A 16,753-nucleotide genomic window follows, 5' to 3' on the forward strand; every position below is an offset into this window, starting at 1 on the left:
GGTACCAAATGGATTTTAGTTTACTACTTTCAGTGCATTAACTTAGTTTAGTGGTACCAAGTGTTAGATTTGTTTTGTGACTCCGCCTTTTCCTAGAGACCCACGACCCTCTGGAAAGCCTATAGCTTCAGAAATACGTGGGAATGTCTATTTTACTTCATGTCTCTCAGCACTATTTATTATCAAGTTTGACTAAATCAATATAGGTGAGGTGTAGGTAATGATTGTTTTCACTTGCACATATTCATCACTGGTACAATTAAAAATTTCTGTATTTACTGGTTTGAATTATAGGACATGTGAATGAATATATGTATAAATATATACATGTGTGGTGGTCTGGCTATCTATCTATATCTTTTACCATCCATGCAGGAGAGATCAGGTTTCACTGTTACAGAACCCAAAAATATTTGAGGTTGCTTGCAAAAATGGGGGTGGTGAAAAATGGAAGGAGAATGCTTCCTTTTTTAATAAAACTATACAGTTGTTTGAGGAGAATCTGCAATTGTGTGGAACACTATGGAAATAAATGGGGTATCAAGCAATCCCTAGATACATATATCCAACTATATGCTTAATTTAAGCTTTTAATTCTATAGGGATGTAGAAGAATCTGTCCTTACATTTATTAGAATACAAGACAAGTGGGGAGCCTCCATGGTGCAGTCGGTTAAGCAACCGACTCTTAGTTTCGGCTCAGGTCGTGACCTGATGATCGTGAGATCGAGCCCTGCTTTGGGCTCCATGCTCAGTGGAGTCTACTTGAGATTCTCTCTCTCTCTCTCTCCCTCTGCCCTTCCCCCCCCACTCACGCACACACTCTCTCTAAAATAAATAAATAGATCTTAAAAAAAAGAATACAAGATAAGCACATTGACAATTTCAGAATATATAATGAGAGCTAAATTATGTCACAGCCCCAAGTGACATTCACAAGAGAATGGAAGCCAGAATAAATAAGGAGGGAAAGAGAGAATTGATCTGCCTCTAAAAGAGGGTGGACAGAGGGGTAAACAGAGGACACTATGTTAGGTGAAGAAAAAAACACTATTAGCCGTGGCCTGATGCAAAGAAGCTGTATACCCGGGGAAAGTCAGATTTCCCAGAACGAAATAGGAAAGCTGGGGAGTCACACAAACTGATTCTGAGAAAGAAGATATGATGGTGTCCAGCGACTGGAAGTCCTGAGTGCCTGGCACTGGAGTCCAAACTGAACCAGGAGCAAAGAGAGCCACAGAAAGTATGTAAGCAGATATGTGACAAGAGAGCGGTGGGCTGAGTCCAGCAGTGATGTACAGGGCATACCAATGCAGAGACATGAGCAGAAAGGCTACTTCAAATGCCACCACAGAAAGCCAGGCAGAATAACAAGGATGCAAGCCAAGGGGGTTTCTGAGAAACATTTCCAAATGAACAACAGCAGGCCAGAGTGACTGATGAAAACTGCAGCTCTGTGTGTGGCTACCGCACAGAGGGAGCACTGGTTTTAGAGGAAAGAGACCCCAATTTCCACGTGTACCTTTCTAAAACAATGCGATGTCCCAGGTGTCAAACTCATCACTTTGTAATTAGTGGATTCAAACTAAGTTGGGTAAAGGTATTTTAAGAAAATCAAATTAATATAAATACACTTCTGGGGCACCTGGGTGGCTCAGGTCATGATCTCAGGGTCCTGGGATCGGGGCCCCGCATCATCAGGCTCCCTGCTCAGCTGGGAGCCTGCTTCTCCCTCTCCCACTGCTGCTCATCCTGCTTGTGTTCTCTCTCTCTCTCTCTCTCAAATAAATAAATAAAATCTTTTAAAAAAAATACACTTTTAGCCAGGATCAAATCAGTGGGCATTATGAGGATGATGATGATCATATTTTCCTTACTGTGGTTGTGTGAATTCACTTATTTAGTTATTTATATTTAAACCACACCTTGCTTCACAAAGGTTTTGGGGTGGCATACGGTGAGGGTGAAGCTTCAGTTAATCAATTCTTTGTTCATTTATTTGGTATCTCTATTCTTGAATGTATAAATAATATTAAATGTATCCATTAAAGTACTGTTTCATATCTGATATACTTTTTTTAAGATTTTATTTATTTATTTGACAGAGACAGACACAGTCAGAGAGGGAACACAAGCAGGGGGAGCGGGAGAGGGAGAAGCAGACTCCCCGCTGAGCAGGCAGCCCAACACGGGGCTCGATCCCAGGACCCTGGGATCATGACCTGAGCCGAAAGCAGACGCTTAACGACTGAGCTACCCAGGCGCCCCCGTATCTGATATACTTAAGAGAAGTTTAAAAAATTACACATCACCACTTGTATATTGTATTCTACTTGGCTGCTATTCTGATGTATTCCATTTTTTAAAACAGCAAGCAAGTCATCAGAAGGCTCTGATATATGTTATACTCAATGCTGGTAAAGTAGAAAACCCTACCATTACAGAACAGCAGTTGCATGTAACTAGCAACAACACAGAGTATGTGGCCATTATGAACATGAAACTAATTCTTTCATGTTTATCTTGTTGCCTAGATCAGGGGGATTACCAAAATATTTACTTCCTCCACTATGTTCCCATAGACAGTTTATAATTGTGATGATACTTTAACAGTCGTAAAGGCAGACTTGATACTGACACCAGACTTACTCCTTTTGTTTGCCTTTTAAGAAGAGGTCATTCACATGAAAAAGTGCTCAACATCGCTCGGCATCAGGGAAATCCAAATCAAAACCTCAATGAGATACCACCTCACACCAGTCAGAATGGCTAACATTAATAAGTCAGGAAACGACAGCTGTTGGCAGGGATGTGGAGAAAGGGGAACCCTCCTACACTGTTGGTGGGAATGCAAGCTGGTGTAGCCACTCTGGAAAACAGTATGGAGGTTCCTCAAAAAGTTGAAAATAGAGCTATGAACGGTCCAGCAATTGCACTCCTGGGTATTTACCCCAAAGATACAAAAGTAGGGATCTGAAGGGGTACATGCACCCCAATGTTTATAGCAGCAATGTCCACAATAGCCAAACTGTGGAAAGAGCCAAGATGTCCATCAACAGATGAATGGATAAAGAAGATGTGGTGTGTATATATATATATACACACACACACACACACACACACACACACACAATGGAATATTATGCAGCCATCAAAAGGCATGAGATCTTGCCATTTGCAACGACGTGGATGGAACTGGAAGGTATTATGCTGAGCGAAATAAGTCAAACAGAGAAAGACATGTATCATATGACCTCATTGATATGAGGAATTCTTAATCTCAGGAAACAAACTGAGGGTTGCTGGAGTGGTGGGGGGTGGGAGGGATGGGGTGGCTGGGTGATAGACACTGGGGAGGTTATGTGTTCTGGTAAGTGCTGTGAATTGTGCAAGACTGTTGAATCACAGATCTGTACCTCAGAAACAAATAATGCAATATATGTTAAGGAAAAAAAAAGAAGAAGATAGCGGGAGGGGAAGAATGAAGGGGGGGAAATCGGAGGGGTAGACGAACCATGAGAGACAATGGACTCTGAAAAACAAACTGAGGGTTCTGGGGGGGGGATGGGTTAGCCTGGTGATGGGTATTGAGGAGGGCACGTTCTGCACGGAGCACTGGGTGTTATGCACAAACAATGAATCAGGGAACACTATATCTAAAACTAATGATGTAATGTATGGGGATTAACATAACAATTAAAAAAAAAAAGAAGAGGTCATTAATAACAGCAACAATTAGCCATCTCAGTCATCACTCAATCCAGACAGGAGGCACAATGGCCCTTATATCAAACCTGACCTGTGACGTAGAAGCCTTCAAGCCTTGTAAGTGAGCCTTGGTAAGTCTCTCCACACAATAGGATTTCCTATTATAAACATCTGTTTTCTCACATGAACCATGTGAACATGTTAAAAATAAGTTTCTCCTTCCATATCAGTTTGTCAAAGGAATAATCAATCAAAAACTAAGGCTGAAGGTCCAAATCTCCTCCCCTCACTGATGTGAGTTTCCACCTTAACTTTCTCAGGGGATTTGAAAGTTCAATACTAGGGAAGGTAACTGTTAAACTCTTAAGAGCACAATAAAGCTTTTCTTTTTCAAACAGTAGATAACATCTACTAAAGATACTAAATGCACTTTTAAAGAAAAGAAAAAGTAAGGCAAAATCCTATACAATGTGCCAATAATACTCCTTCTAACTCTAGGACTGTGTGTACTTAGGTCTCCAAACCAGCGCACTGTTGCTCTTTTCCTTAGAGATTCCTCTGGAGTCAGGTGGAACATAAATAAACATTTAGAGCAGAAGTCATAGAAAACCCATTTGAAAATAACAATATTGTTCCTCTTTGCTCTCTTGCCATCTTCTGGACTTTATGTGAAAGAATCTTAGTCATCTAAGCTGTTTGCTAAGAAAATGAGAAGCAGATCTGTACAGAGATCAGGAAGGGCAAAGAGGATTCATCCACATACCAACTGCAAGTGATAGTGACTACCTGGAATGCTGTATTCAAAAGGATTCTGAGGTCATGTTGCCAGCTCAACAGGAAAGAATCTGGGATGATTATAATGTCTACCAAGGTCATGTGAAGGGGGAATAGCAGCACTTGCACCAGCTTATTGCCTCCCTTTTGTGTAGATGCATTCATCTCCCTGAAGAAAGCCTGGTTATTGCACATGTGACCAGGAAGATGATACCAGAATATCAGGAATAAGGGCTGCTAAAGCAAACACGGTGGCATAACTTAACGTCAGCGTCCTACCCTTCTCTCATTAATTTGTTAATATGTGCTTGAGTTGTCAACCCAATTGACAAAACCCTTTCTCTTTTAATGACGGAGAGTACTATGCAATAGAAATTATTGTGGTGAAGGAAATGTTCTATATCTGCACTTTCCAATGTGGTAGCCACTAATGGTAGCCACATGTGGCTATTGAGCAGTTGAAATATAGCTAGTGAAATTGAGGAACTGAAATTTTATTTCACTTTAATTTATGAAAATTTCAACTTAAATAGCCACATTTGGCAAGTAGCTAACATATCAGACAGCCAATATGTTTATGGCTAAATGTGACTGGAATCTGCTTAAAATGTTGATGTAAATCCAAAAGGATGGGATCCAACTCTGTTTTGTTTATTGAAATATGCTGAAAGCCTACAACACTGCCTGAAACACAGCAGATGCTTAATAAATATTCATTGAATGCATAAATGACTGGATAAGACTTCAAGTCAATCCTGAGGTATGTATAGTTTTGCAGCTTTTGGCTTTTATATATCATGAAAGGGAGATACATGTACTATCACAATTAAACACTCTCTCAGACTCAAACCAGTAACCCAGCCCTCATTGACCTAAGTAGAGATAATATTTTCCATAGAGCTTCAAACAGATAAAGGGTCAGTTTAAACAATTTAAACATGTTTAAATTCTGCATTGTGAATACTCTGAAATCTCCTCAGCCCCTAACCTGAAAGTAAGAAAACAATTCATTTTAGAATTGACACATCAGGTACTCTGAGAGAATACACTATTTGGGGCAAAACTTCTCTATCATGACAGGAAGATGGCAGGGACAATATCATATTTATTATCAAATCCACTGATGGAACTGAGTTTAAGAGCTCTTTTTGGAGATGACAAAGAAAACACTTAATGTCTTTCTTAAAGTGAAGGGAAGTATCCCTAAAAAAAACACATTTGGCATATATAACTTTCAGCACCTTGGAAAAGTCACGTGTAATATTCCACAATACCAGCATTTATTTGCCCCAAAACAGTTATGAGAAGTGGCAAAAGCAGAAAAGCATCACTAAAGAAACAGATCAAAGAAAACAATGATGAATTCTGTTCCAAATGAGATGGTATTTTTTTTTTAAAAAAACTACTGATAATATAGTGTGAAGAACATTCCTTTTCATTAGTAATAATAAATTATAAATATTTTTGCTTTGTGAATCCGATGCCAGTAAGAAAATATTCCAGAGGGAACTAGGGCATTTTGCCTGCCTTTGTGACACATGCTATCTCAATAACAATACAACAAACCATTATGCAGTGCTATTTGAAACATAAATAAAACCTCTTCTGAGTACTTTCTTCTACTTTTCAATACTTGTGGGGACATCTGACCTTGAACTGAGAGTCTCTTCTGAAAATGTTGTCCACATGTCTGAAGTTCTCCCCCTCACACATGTACTCTGCCATCCACTTTCAACCAAACCATCTAAATTACATTCAGATTTTTGTGGTATCATAATAACTTCAATATGGGATATATTTTCAACATTCTGGTCAGACTCCTTTCTTCCCCGCCTCACCCTCCCTCCAAGTTATTTCAGGTTTGCATATTTCATTTTCACATCTCAGTGGGATACCCATCACACAACATTTATTTGTGAGGTCTAAAGGCATAATGTGGGGGATTGTGAACTAGCATGTCAAAACCACATACTGCATGCGTACGTCTTAAAGAATGAAAAAAGATTCCTTTTTTCCCCAGATATATAAGCTGTCTCAACAGTATAAGTCCAAAGTGAATACCACAACCTAATTAAAGATGAAGAGCGTAACAAGCAGTATTAAAATGTCTTTCTTGATTCATTCTTCTCCAAGTTATGTTTTTATCAAATGTCCTGTCTCATTAATGACTTTGATGGACATAACGAGTATACACACCTTCTAATCTCACCACATTCAGAAGAAAGTTGAAAGAATTTTCCCCACACTGCTTTGGGAGGTATGACAGCAGAGAACCCGGTGGTAGGGCAGAAAGAAGCTTTGAAAAAATGCCTCGTCCATTCACCTGCCTACAGGGATGAACATACTACATACTCCCAGCAGAATGAGGCTGTTTTTAAAGATCTCTAGATTCGGAAATACCACAATCTCTCTGGGGACTCAATCCCTACATTTGAGAACCTTTATTTCAAGGAAATTCTTCCTCTGGGTCTAACCACACTTCAGGAGCATGTGAGCTGTGCGGTCGCACAGGGCCCCATGTTCAGAAGGGCCCCACACTTGATTTAATGCTTTGCCATCGCCATCTTGAAATTCTTAATAATGTTATCTTTGAACTTGTGTTTTGTAAGTGAAGTCCGATGGGACAGTGAAGTGTGTGTGAGAAGGGAAGACATGCCCGATATGCGTGGCCTTCTCCCTTTCTGCCCCATAAGCTTAGAATTCCATGGCCCCTGAATGAGTGGGAGTCAGGGAGACTCAAAGCAAGTACAAGGAAGGCGTGTTACATCTAGACTGATTAAGTGAGGCATTGACAGCCCTTCAAGGCTTTTCATTTGCACCAAAACTTGTTTTGAATGAAGAAAGAAACAGGAATGACCAAGGCAGTCCATTATACTCCTGTTACTTCCCTGTATTATCCAACTATTACACTGAAAATGGTAACAGAAGGAAGGGGAAATAGAGTAACACAGAGCTCCTTTTCCTTTCTCTCCTTCCTTACTCATCAGTAAGCTGAAGGTGGAAAGTGTTGGTAGATGTGTGCATATCAAGAAGTGAAATAAAAACAGTTAATTTTGTGCAGTGATTCACAAGTTCTTTAAGAACAAAATACATATGCATGCATGAGCTACAAAATACAAATTACATAATTTTGGTGATTCTGCATATAGGGTCACTGCTCTTATATTTGTATGAAAACTGGCATGCACACTCTAAAGATTGAGGGTAAAATTCATGCTAACAACTTAAATTTTTAATTTTTCTTCATTAAGAACAACATAAAATAGTAAATAAAGCACCATGATGAGAGAGAGATGGCAGAAAGTAAAAAGCTTTGTTTTAGTATCTGTTTTAACAACACGTTAGCACTTTTCTCTACTTTTTTGAACAGGGGATCTACATTTTCATTTTGCACTGGGCCCTGTAAGTTATACAGCTGGCCCTGCCCTGATCCTTCATGCTCCAGATTATATCTACTACCTCTGTTCTGCCAAGTCAGCTCTTATTAGCTTTCACCCTTCTCTCCAGTCATTCACCCAACAAATATTGACTGTGCTATGGTCAGGCATTGTGCCAGACGCTGAGAAAATAAAAATGAGTAAGATATAATTCCACTCTATTCCATTATCTCATTTAATTCTTATTTAATATTGCATAGGTCCTATTATTGCTTCCAGCTTAGAGCTAAAGAAGTAGAGATTTAGAACAGCTAGAAAACCTGATCAGAAGGATTTTAGCATCAAGTGGTGGAACCAGGAACTGAGGCCACCCACGTCTTTCTGACTGCTAAATCTGAGTTCATAGTTATCATTCTTGCTAATACACTCCCAATTGTATTGTTTTCTATTACTACAATGTCCCTATTCCTAGCATCTCAAAAATCAATTTTAGCAGTAATTTTATTTTCTCAATCTAAGAAAAAGGTGTACTCTAAATTTTCTTGCAATTTATTTATTAGTATTTTGTTTAGGACATAAAATATAGTTTGATTTTTTTTTTCATCTGACAATCCTTAGAAAATTACATTCAACTGACAAAGCCTGTGATTTTCAAAATCTTGTTCATGACTTTGTTTGCTAAAATACAGTGTATTGGTTAAAAATATATGCTTTGAAAGCAGCCAGACCTGGGCCCAAATCCTGGCTCTACCACCCACTAGTTTCCAAAAGGTACTTAACTCTCAAAGCCTAAAATTTTCATATATAAAATGGGGATGAAAACAGTACCTTAACTACCTTACCTTTGGCCATTTTACGATTAAATGAGATAATTCTTGTGAAACACTTAAAATACCACCTAGTGCCTACCTAGTAAGCACTCAAAAATGTTAGTTTTAGTACTATTATTTTTAGTCCTATGTTCTCATAGTTGTGCTTAAAAATGGATTTGAAATGACTTTTTTCTTGAAATGGTTTCTTCCAATACAGAAAATAAGTCCAGGGATCTCTAATTTCCAAAAGTATATTATTTGTTTGTATATAAAAGCATGCAAAAAGTTCCCCCAAAATGACACCTGGTAGTCATATAAAGCTCTAAAATTCAAGGGCTCTAAGATGTTTTTACTCATATAATCTTTCACCAAAAACTCCAAACATGAACCCTCATTTTCCTGTTTGGTTCTAAACTGCCTACTTAAAGAGTCAAGAGTAAAGGAGTTTATACATTATATACAAAGAACTATATAAATGTAACAAAATATTCCTGTCATTTAACAAGGCTATCTCAGCTCTCCCTAACCCTTGAAGTAACACTTAAATTTAAGAACATTGAGCAAATTAAAATGGCTGAACTGTTTTCTCTGGTGGAAAAGGAAAGGATTAGCTAATCTGAAGGTTTACTGCCATCACTCAGGCAGTCAAATGACTATTTCCCTGGCTTCTAAGTGATTGAAGAGCACATAAAAAATAGACTGAATACCACATAAAAATGGACTATATACCTATTTTTAAAATAGCTCTAGAAAAAAAGGCCTTTATTTGACATTTTTATTATGGTTTAAGGAAAAGAAAAACAGGATCTCGGTTAAAAAAAAAAAAAAAGCCTCCATCTGATACCTTAGAAAACATGATAGCCATGTGAGATCTTCCCAAAACCACACTCTTGTCAATAATGATGGCTGTTACCACTGCAGGCTTGTGGGTCCTTACCAATTCTTGAGTGTCTTGCTGCAGTGGCAGAAATGCTGCTTCCAGAATAGCAACCTGGTCAGGACTAAGCTTCTGCCACAGCCCAATCAGCAGAATCACCAGCTGGGTGGCACTTCGCAGCTTGGCGAATGACTGGAACAGATTGTCTTGGTTTTCCTCTACTGCATCTGCTAGAGCGATTACCTGCAGAAATGACCAACTTCAGTTAGGGATAATTTCACAATTCTTGAGCCCTCAACAAATTACATTTGGCACACTCTTGTTTTTCTTTAAAACAAATTGATGAACTTTGTCTCCCACAAACACAAGCTATGTTGAGTAATAAAATAGTTATCATTCATCTGTTCACTTCCTTCTTTAAAAAAAAAAAAAATCCCTAAGGTAATTCCAAACCCATATGGCCAGGAGATGAAAATATCCATGAAATCAGCTTAATGGGGACCTTGTTCTGTGTCTGCTTCACCATCAATTGACCTTCTACAATATATGATAATATAAGTAACCTCAAATACGGTTACAATAGTCTTTATTACAAGCCACAGAGACTGATTAAAAAATAACAAAATAACCGCATTTGCCACGTAATTTAAAATAATGACTTCATTACACACTCTTCAGAAAATAACTGCCTCTGATTATTATTCTTTACATGTTACATGATGCTGGGATATCCAGTATTTCTTTATTATAACCAAAAGGTAGATAATGTTCAAACATTTGACCAATTGAGTAATGTCATTTTTAACACAAATGTCAGACACTAGCCCACAGGGACCTGAAAGAAAAAAAAAGTGCTCAGGGTGTGTTAGCTTTACAATGCCAAATCTACTTAGGATAAAATTGGCAGGAGTAGAATTGGGTTTGTTTTGTTTTGTTTTGTTTTTATCCTCTTGAATAATCCTATGGAAAAAAGAACTAAAGCAACAATTGGATGGAACATCCAAGACTGCCCATTGGTGTTTTATTTTAATGTCTTGGTGAATTTTGTGCTCATTAAAAGTAATGAACTGACTGGCCCAGAGGGTCAAGGCGTCTGACAGCCCCCAGAACAGGAATAGTAAAAGCCAGGGCAATGTGAGCTCCTTTCTATCAGTCCCTGCCAGCTTGAGGAACTAGAGCTTAGATGACTTTCAGAACTCTAGTGCACATGAACCATTTGGTGATATTTCATGGCTTATTGACACTGGCCCAAAGGGCTTGTTAAAAAATCATCAAACAAGTAAGAGTTTACAGCTGTGTGGTCTCCCAAATTCCATGTAGCAACAGGGGCTGTAGGGGGACAGTCCTCAGAATATCTGGGAGATGCTGGAAAAGAGATACAGGTTCAGAAAAGACAAAGCGATTGAAGGTCCTTGCCTGACAATGCTGGGCAGACCAAGATTCTTTGCCATTTGGTTGAGGGGTTGCAGGAGATAGAAAAGACAATCACAATTCACATTCAGTTCTCCAGGGAGCCCTGGGAGTTTGGACCAAGGTCAGCATTACAAAAAAGTGCATTGTTTACTATGTACCTAATACTGTGCTACTTCCTTTCCATAGGTGTTCAGAAAAGTACATGCTATCTTATAGTCCATAAGGATCTTATAATTTGTTGGACAGGAAACATACATACACAACCAATTAGTGGAAAGAAACATTACTGAAATAATGTCCTAATTGTGCAGAACAGAAAATAAGTGTAAAAGAAGTTAGCAAAGGGACACATTACTATCGGCCAGAGTTAATAGCCCTGAGGCCTCTTTTACTCAAATGAGGCTTGGAACTCATCCCTTCCCTATTCCTTCAAGAAGTCCCCTCTAAGAGACAGAGCCACTTTCCTTAAACCAAAACACCTGGAATCATCTGCTTCTTCCCCCACCCTCACCATGATTACAACTAACTCCTATTAAAGTCTGTGTTTATATTTTTTTCTTCCTGTGAGTGTTACCAATTAAGCCTCATTGTGAGGACCATCATATAATGACACAGATGCTTTATTGTTGATAAGCCCAAATCACACAAAGATCAAGGTCATAAACACCTCCTAAGTGCCAGGTATATGCAAGAATTTGCAGGAAGCACTCTAGGGAATTCAATGGCGACAGATCTAATCTCTACCTTCAGAGAGTTTATAATGGAGAAAGGAAAAAACTTCAGAGGCAAATGTTGACATTGTAGGGAAGACCCTATGAATGATAAAGGAGAATGACATTAATATAATTGTTAGGTTAATAATAATCCCTGTAATTAAGTGAGCACAGACTACATGCCAAACATTCTGCTGTGCCATACAGGTGTCAGTGCCTTCAATCCCCACACCTCCACCCACTTGGAATGATCTTTATTTTACAGATGAGGCCTTTAAGGCTCAGCAGATGTAAGGAATTTGTCCGGTACTGTTCACAGGGATGCAAAGCCCATGCTTAGAAGGGCTCCGTGCTTGGTTTAATGCCCGGCTGTCTCTGTCTTGAAATTCTTCTTCTTTTTTTTCTTAGAGAGAGAGCGTGAGCAGGGGGAGGGGCAGAGGGAGAGAGAGGGAGAATTTAAGCAGGCTTGACACCCTATGCAGAGCCCAATGTGGGCATGATCTCGTGACCCTGAGATCAAAACCTGAGCTGAAATCAAGAGTCAGACGCTTAACCAACTGAGCCACCCAGGAGCCCCTCTGTCTTGAAATTCTAAATAATTTTATTTTTGAACTTGTGTTTTATAAGTGAAGTCAATGAAGGGATGATAGACATGCACATGAGAAGAGGAGATAATGCTCATTAACTCATAGCATTAAATGTTCTTATATTTGCATTTAGAACTGGCTTGCACAATATAAGATTAATGGTTAAAATTCATGGTAACAATTTCAAATTTAAATTTCTCCTTACTTGGAATGGCATTAAATAGAAAATAAAAACACCATCAGAAGGTGTGAAAGAGAGACTACTGAAGAAAGAAAAAAGCTTTGTATTTTAGTAGTTATTTTAACAGCACTTTCTTCCAGCCTTTTAACAAGGGCCCTGCATTTTCATTTTGCACTGGGAACTGCAAATTAAGCACTCAGCCTGACCATCACCTAGGAAGTGAGAGAGCAGGATTCAAACTTAGAGTCTCTCACTTCAAAGCCTGCATGCAACCTGAAGCACCTTCTAGGTTCAGAGAAAGGACTTACTGATTCTGGAGCACTTTAGGAAAGAAAAGGTAGAGGAAGAAGCAGTGGTGTGCTGGAACCAACTTGTCCAGCTCCTACAGGCTCCAGAGAAAGGATGGGTCGTTTGATTTTCAGTTTTGTATACCAGCTGTTAAACTCGGCCATTACTAAAAATTAAGCTACATAAACTTAAATAAGTTACAACAAAACAAAGGTAATAAATACTCAAAACTCGTTACTTCCTAATTTGTTTACTATTCTCTAGGCCCTTGAGGTTATTTATGCTTATTGTATCTGTATGCTGGAAACACTGCAATGGTGGGTTATTGCCCATTTCTTCCCAACTTCGCATTCAGTGACCTCACATTGGTAGACTGAAATCAGCCACGGCAGAAGTATTTACAACATGAACATCAACAAATCCTCCCAACACCTCTCCTTCCCAGAGAACGAGTTGTTAAATATTTACCAGCGTGCCACTGCGAGAGGTACCTGAAATTCATCCTCAAGAATAGATGTTGGGTGAGGGCGCTTTAAAAGTGCAGGAAACAACTTGAACAAATGCATTAAAGCAGAAAAGTAGAGGCTGCTTGTTCAGGAAGGAGCAAATATTCCAGTTTGAGAACAGCATTTGATGGGATAAAAAAAAAAAAGGTAATCTGGGCATCTATTGTAGAGGAAGCAGAATGTCAAGGTGAAGGGCATGCACATAACACTATAGTACTGTGAGAGTGTGGGTGTTCCCTGATGGAGGCTGCACTCAAAGCAGCTATCGATCATAGTAAACATTTGGGCATTTGCTGGGACTTAAAGTAAGGCTGTTACGCACGTTCCTCACTATCAAGGGAAAATTCTTACTAAGTGTAACAGCATGTCAGTTCATAGACCCACCCAACTTGCTAAACACAGCTGTGGTGGAAGAATGACTTCTCAGTGAGACAGCAGCCCAAGCCACAGGATCTTTCCTGAGCAAGGCCCAAAATACATCAATCTGGGAGAAGCATCGTTTCTCTAAGATTCGGTCTTGCTGGTTATATTTCTGTGCCATTGTGGAAAGTCTGCTATCCCCAAATGGTCACAGAAATTGGAAAGAAATGGGATAAACAATTCCTTATGTAAATTACCCCCAAGGAAAATCTTCCTGACCTAATGGCCAGCATGAAATACTAACCAGATCTCCATGTTCTCAATTTGGTTTTACGTATAACAGCCAAGTTTACTTTGTTCTCCATAAGAGCCAAATGAATTTAGCAGAATTAACATAGTAAAAAGGGCTGGAAAACGTAGACCCATCAAGATTTAGATCTGTCCCACCAAGGCCTAGAGGATCTCGCTGCTCACCTGGAACTGCAAAACGAGGCCAACCAGCTGCTAGGGCTTAAATCTGAAGGAGAGTGATTTTTCAGTGCTCATCACTGGCTGTGCAAGATGTGTGTTCCCTGGTGTTCAACAGAACTCAAAAAGGGAGGGGTTTAGGAAACAATACATGCTAACGATTTCAAACACAAATGTGTTGATGGCCTTTGTTTTGCTTTTTCGAATTGAAGGTTTTCAAATAAAATGGAGACCCCAAAGGACATCTATGTCCAACTGCCATATCAGTTGATGCCAAAGTAATGAGGCAGAGGCCCAGGGAGCTGCTTGCAGGAAAATGCTCAACTCATAAAGTGAGTGTGAAATTAATCCCAAATACTTGCAGCTGCCAAGATCGGCTCTAAAATTGGTTACAGGAAAGCAGGAGCAGCAAAGCAGAGCAGACATGAATCATACTGTGTGAACACAGACATGTCCAATTCCTTCACCTAAACTCACCATCAAAGCTGCCTCCATATCTCATGTGTGGCACACAGAACTCTATTACATTGCTGTTTAGCTGTCATTTACTGAGCCCTGACTGTGGGCCAGGCACCGTGCTAGTGCTGTTATATCCAGATTATCACTTGGTCCTCATGACTACCCTCTGAGACAGGAACTGTTGATCCCTGCAGCCCCCATTTCCAGATGAGGAAACAGAAGCTTAGTGCTCAGATGAGCTTAGTGCCCGTGGTCAGGAACTACAGCAGAGAAGCACCAGGATTCCACTCCTCTCTCCTGATTCCCCACTGAGTGCTTTTTCTTCTGCAGTGGTACACAAATATATACAGTAGGTTCCTTAAAATTATCCAGTAGGTTTTTATCTTGATAATCAAATGAAGATACTAAGGAAAAACACTACTAATACATTACATCCATAACAGGCATATGTGCTTTAGTTAAATTTCCCCATTGTTGGGGCTTTTATCATGAGGTCAACTCAGGTTGAAACTTCCAGGCTTATTTCTGCCCAAAGTTATGGTATAAGGAAATTAGTTCATCATTTGTAAAAGATGGGAAGTTTTTTTTTCTCTTAAAACAATGTTCCATATAATTCAAAATTATGAAGACTTTAGAAATTAGCTATTTATTTACTACATCTGCTCCTTTAGTGAAGCTACTTTAAAAAAAGGGATGATTTATTTATTTTCTACAAATCACAGGCTACAATCTTTTCAGCGGTCTAAGCAAGTTGATGTTATGTAATAATAATTGTCATCATTAACTGGGGCTTTCTAGGAGCCTCCTTACAGAGATTAGCTCATTTTATTCTCAAAACAATTCTATAAGGTAGAAATTATTACTGCCCCCATTTTAAAAATAAGGAGACAGAGGGGCTCCTGGGTGGCTCAGCTGTTTGAGCATCTGACCCTTGATTTTGGCTGAGGTCATGATCTCAGGGTCCTGAGATCGAGCCCCGCATCAGGCTCCCCAGTCAGTGGGGAGTCTGCTTCTCTCATTCTCCCTCTCCCTTTGCCCTCCCTCCGCATGCACTCTCTTGCTCTAAAAATAAATAAATAAATATTTTTAAAAAATGAGATAGAAATACAGAAAGGGTCAAAGCAGTTAGTCAGCAGCAGAGCCAGAATTTATACCCAAGCAGTCTGACCCAAGAAATGTCACCAAGTAACATCACCTACATTGATTCTCTGCCTGCACATCGATTTCATCATAGGCATATGTGGAACAAATTCTATCAGAAGCTTCCCAATGGCAGGTTTCCTCTTTGCTGATATTCTAATACCTCCATATGAATTAAGATAGGTTTATTTTAATAAAAGGCCAGCATGGATGAATGAGTGAAGAAAACGAAGTCATATGATATGGGTGAGTTTATACATCCCCTAGGGCTGAATACAGCAGGCTGTGCCGGGACCGCCTTCCCTAGGGAGCAACTTTATGTCACTGTGCAATTTACTTCCCTTTTCTAGGCTCTAGGTTCATCACCTTTAAAATGTAGGGGTGGGAAATATGATCACCAACATCCAACATGGCTGTAAGTGCCAGATTCAAAAACATTTAAATTATTTTTGGATGATATGTTGTTTTGAATTATCCATGCCACTTCCTGTGTTTCTCATTTAATGTTTACTGATTTGGAGTTTTTATCTATAAAATAACAGTAAGAATAATCCTCATTTATTTTATAATTATAATCCTATGAGAATTAAATGAGAGAGGTAAAAAGATGGACAATACCAAGTGTTGACAAGGATGTGGAGAAACTGGAACCCTCACATATTGCTAGTGGTAATGTGATATGGCTCAGTCACTTTGGAAATAGGCTGGCAGTTCCTCAGAAAGGTAAACATTGAGTTGCCATATGAGGCAGCAATTACAATTCTAGGCTTATACCCCAGAGAAATGAAAATATATGTCCACTCAAAAACTTGTTCACAAATGTTTATAGCAGCATGATTTACAATAGCCCAAAAGCAAAAACAACTCAAATGTCTGTCCATCAACTGATGAACAGATAAATTATGTGTGGCATATCTATATAATAGAATACCATTCAGCCATGAAAAGAGATGGGAGTACTTACACGTGCCACTACATGGATGAACCTTAAAAACATTCTGCTGAGTTAAAGGAGCCAGTCAGAAGGACTGCGTGTGGTATCATCTCTGAGATGTCCAGAACAGGCAAAGCGATAAACACTGTAAGTAGA

At 39.2% G+C, this 16,753-nt stretch overlaps 1 protein-coding gene across 12 annotated transcripts in view; it reads right to left on the bottom strand.

Annotated features, from left to right (window-relative positions):
• BBS9 (Bardet-Biedl syndrome 9) overlaps positions 1–16,753 on the bottom strand; it is a 452,171-nt gene that overhangs the window by 87,639 nt on the left and 347,779 nt on the right. For 7 of the 12 annotated variants that reach the window (XM_064575077.1, XM_064575070.1, XM_064575069.1 and 4 more), the window contains one exon: positions 9,516–9,791. In XM_064575077.1, coding sequence (XP_064431147.1) covers positions 9,516–9,791 — 276 coding nt within the window. The remainder of the gene's footprint in view (positions 1–9,515; positions 9,792–16,753) is intronic. The other 5 variants (XR_010406428.1, XR_010406427.1, XM_064575074.1 and 2 more) reach the window with 1 other exon arrangement.

The sequence above is a fragment of the Mirounga angustirostris genome, unplaced genomic scaffold, assembly GCF_029215605.1.
Source record: "Mirounga angustirostris isolate CCGP_5_RB_7025 unplaced genomic scaffold, mMirAng1.0.hap1 SCAF_12, whole genome shotgun sequence".
Lineage (NCBI taxonomy): Eukaryota > Metazoa > Chordata > Mammalia > Carnivora > Phocidae > Mirounga > Mirounga angustirostris.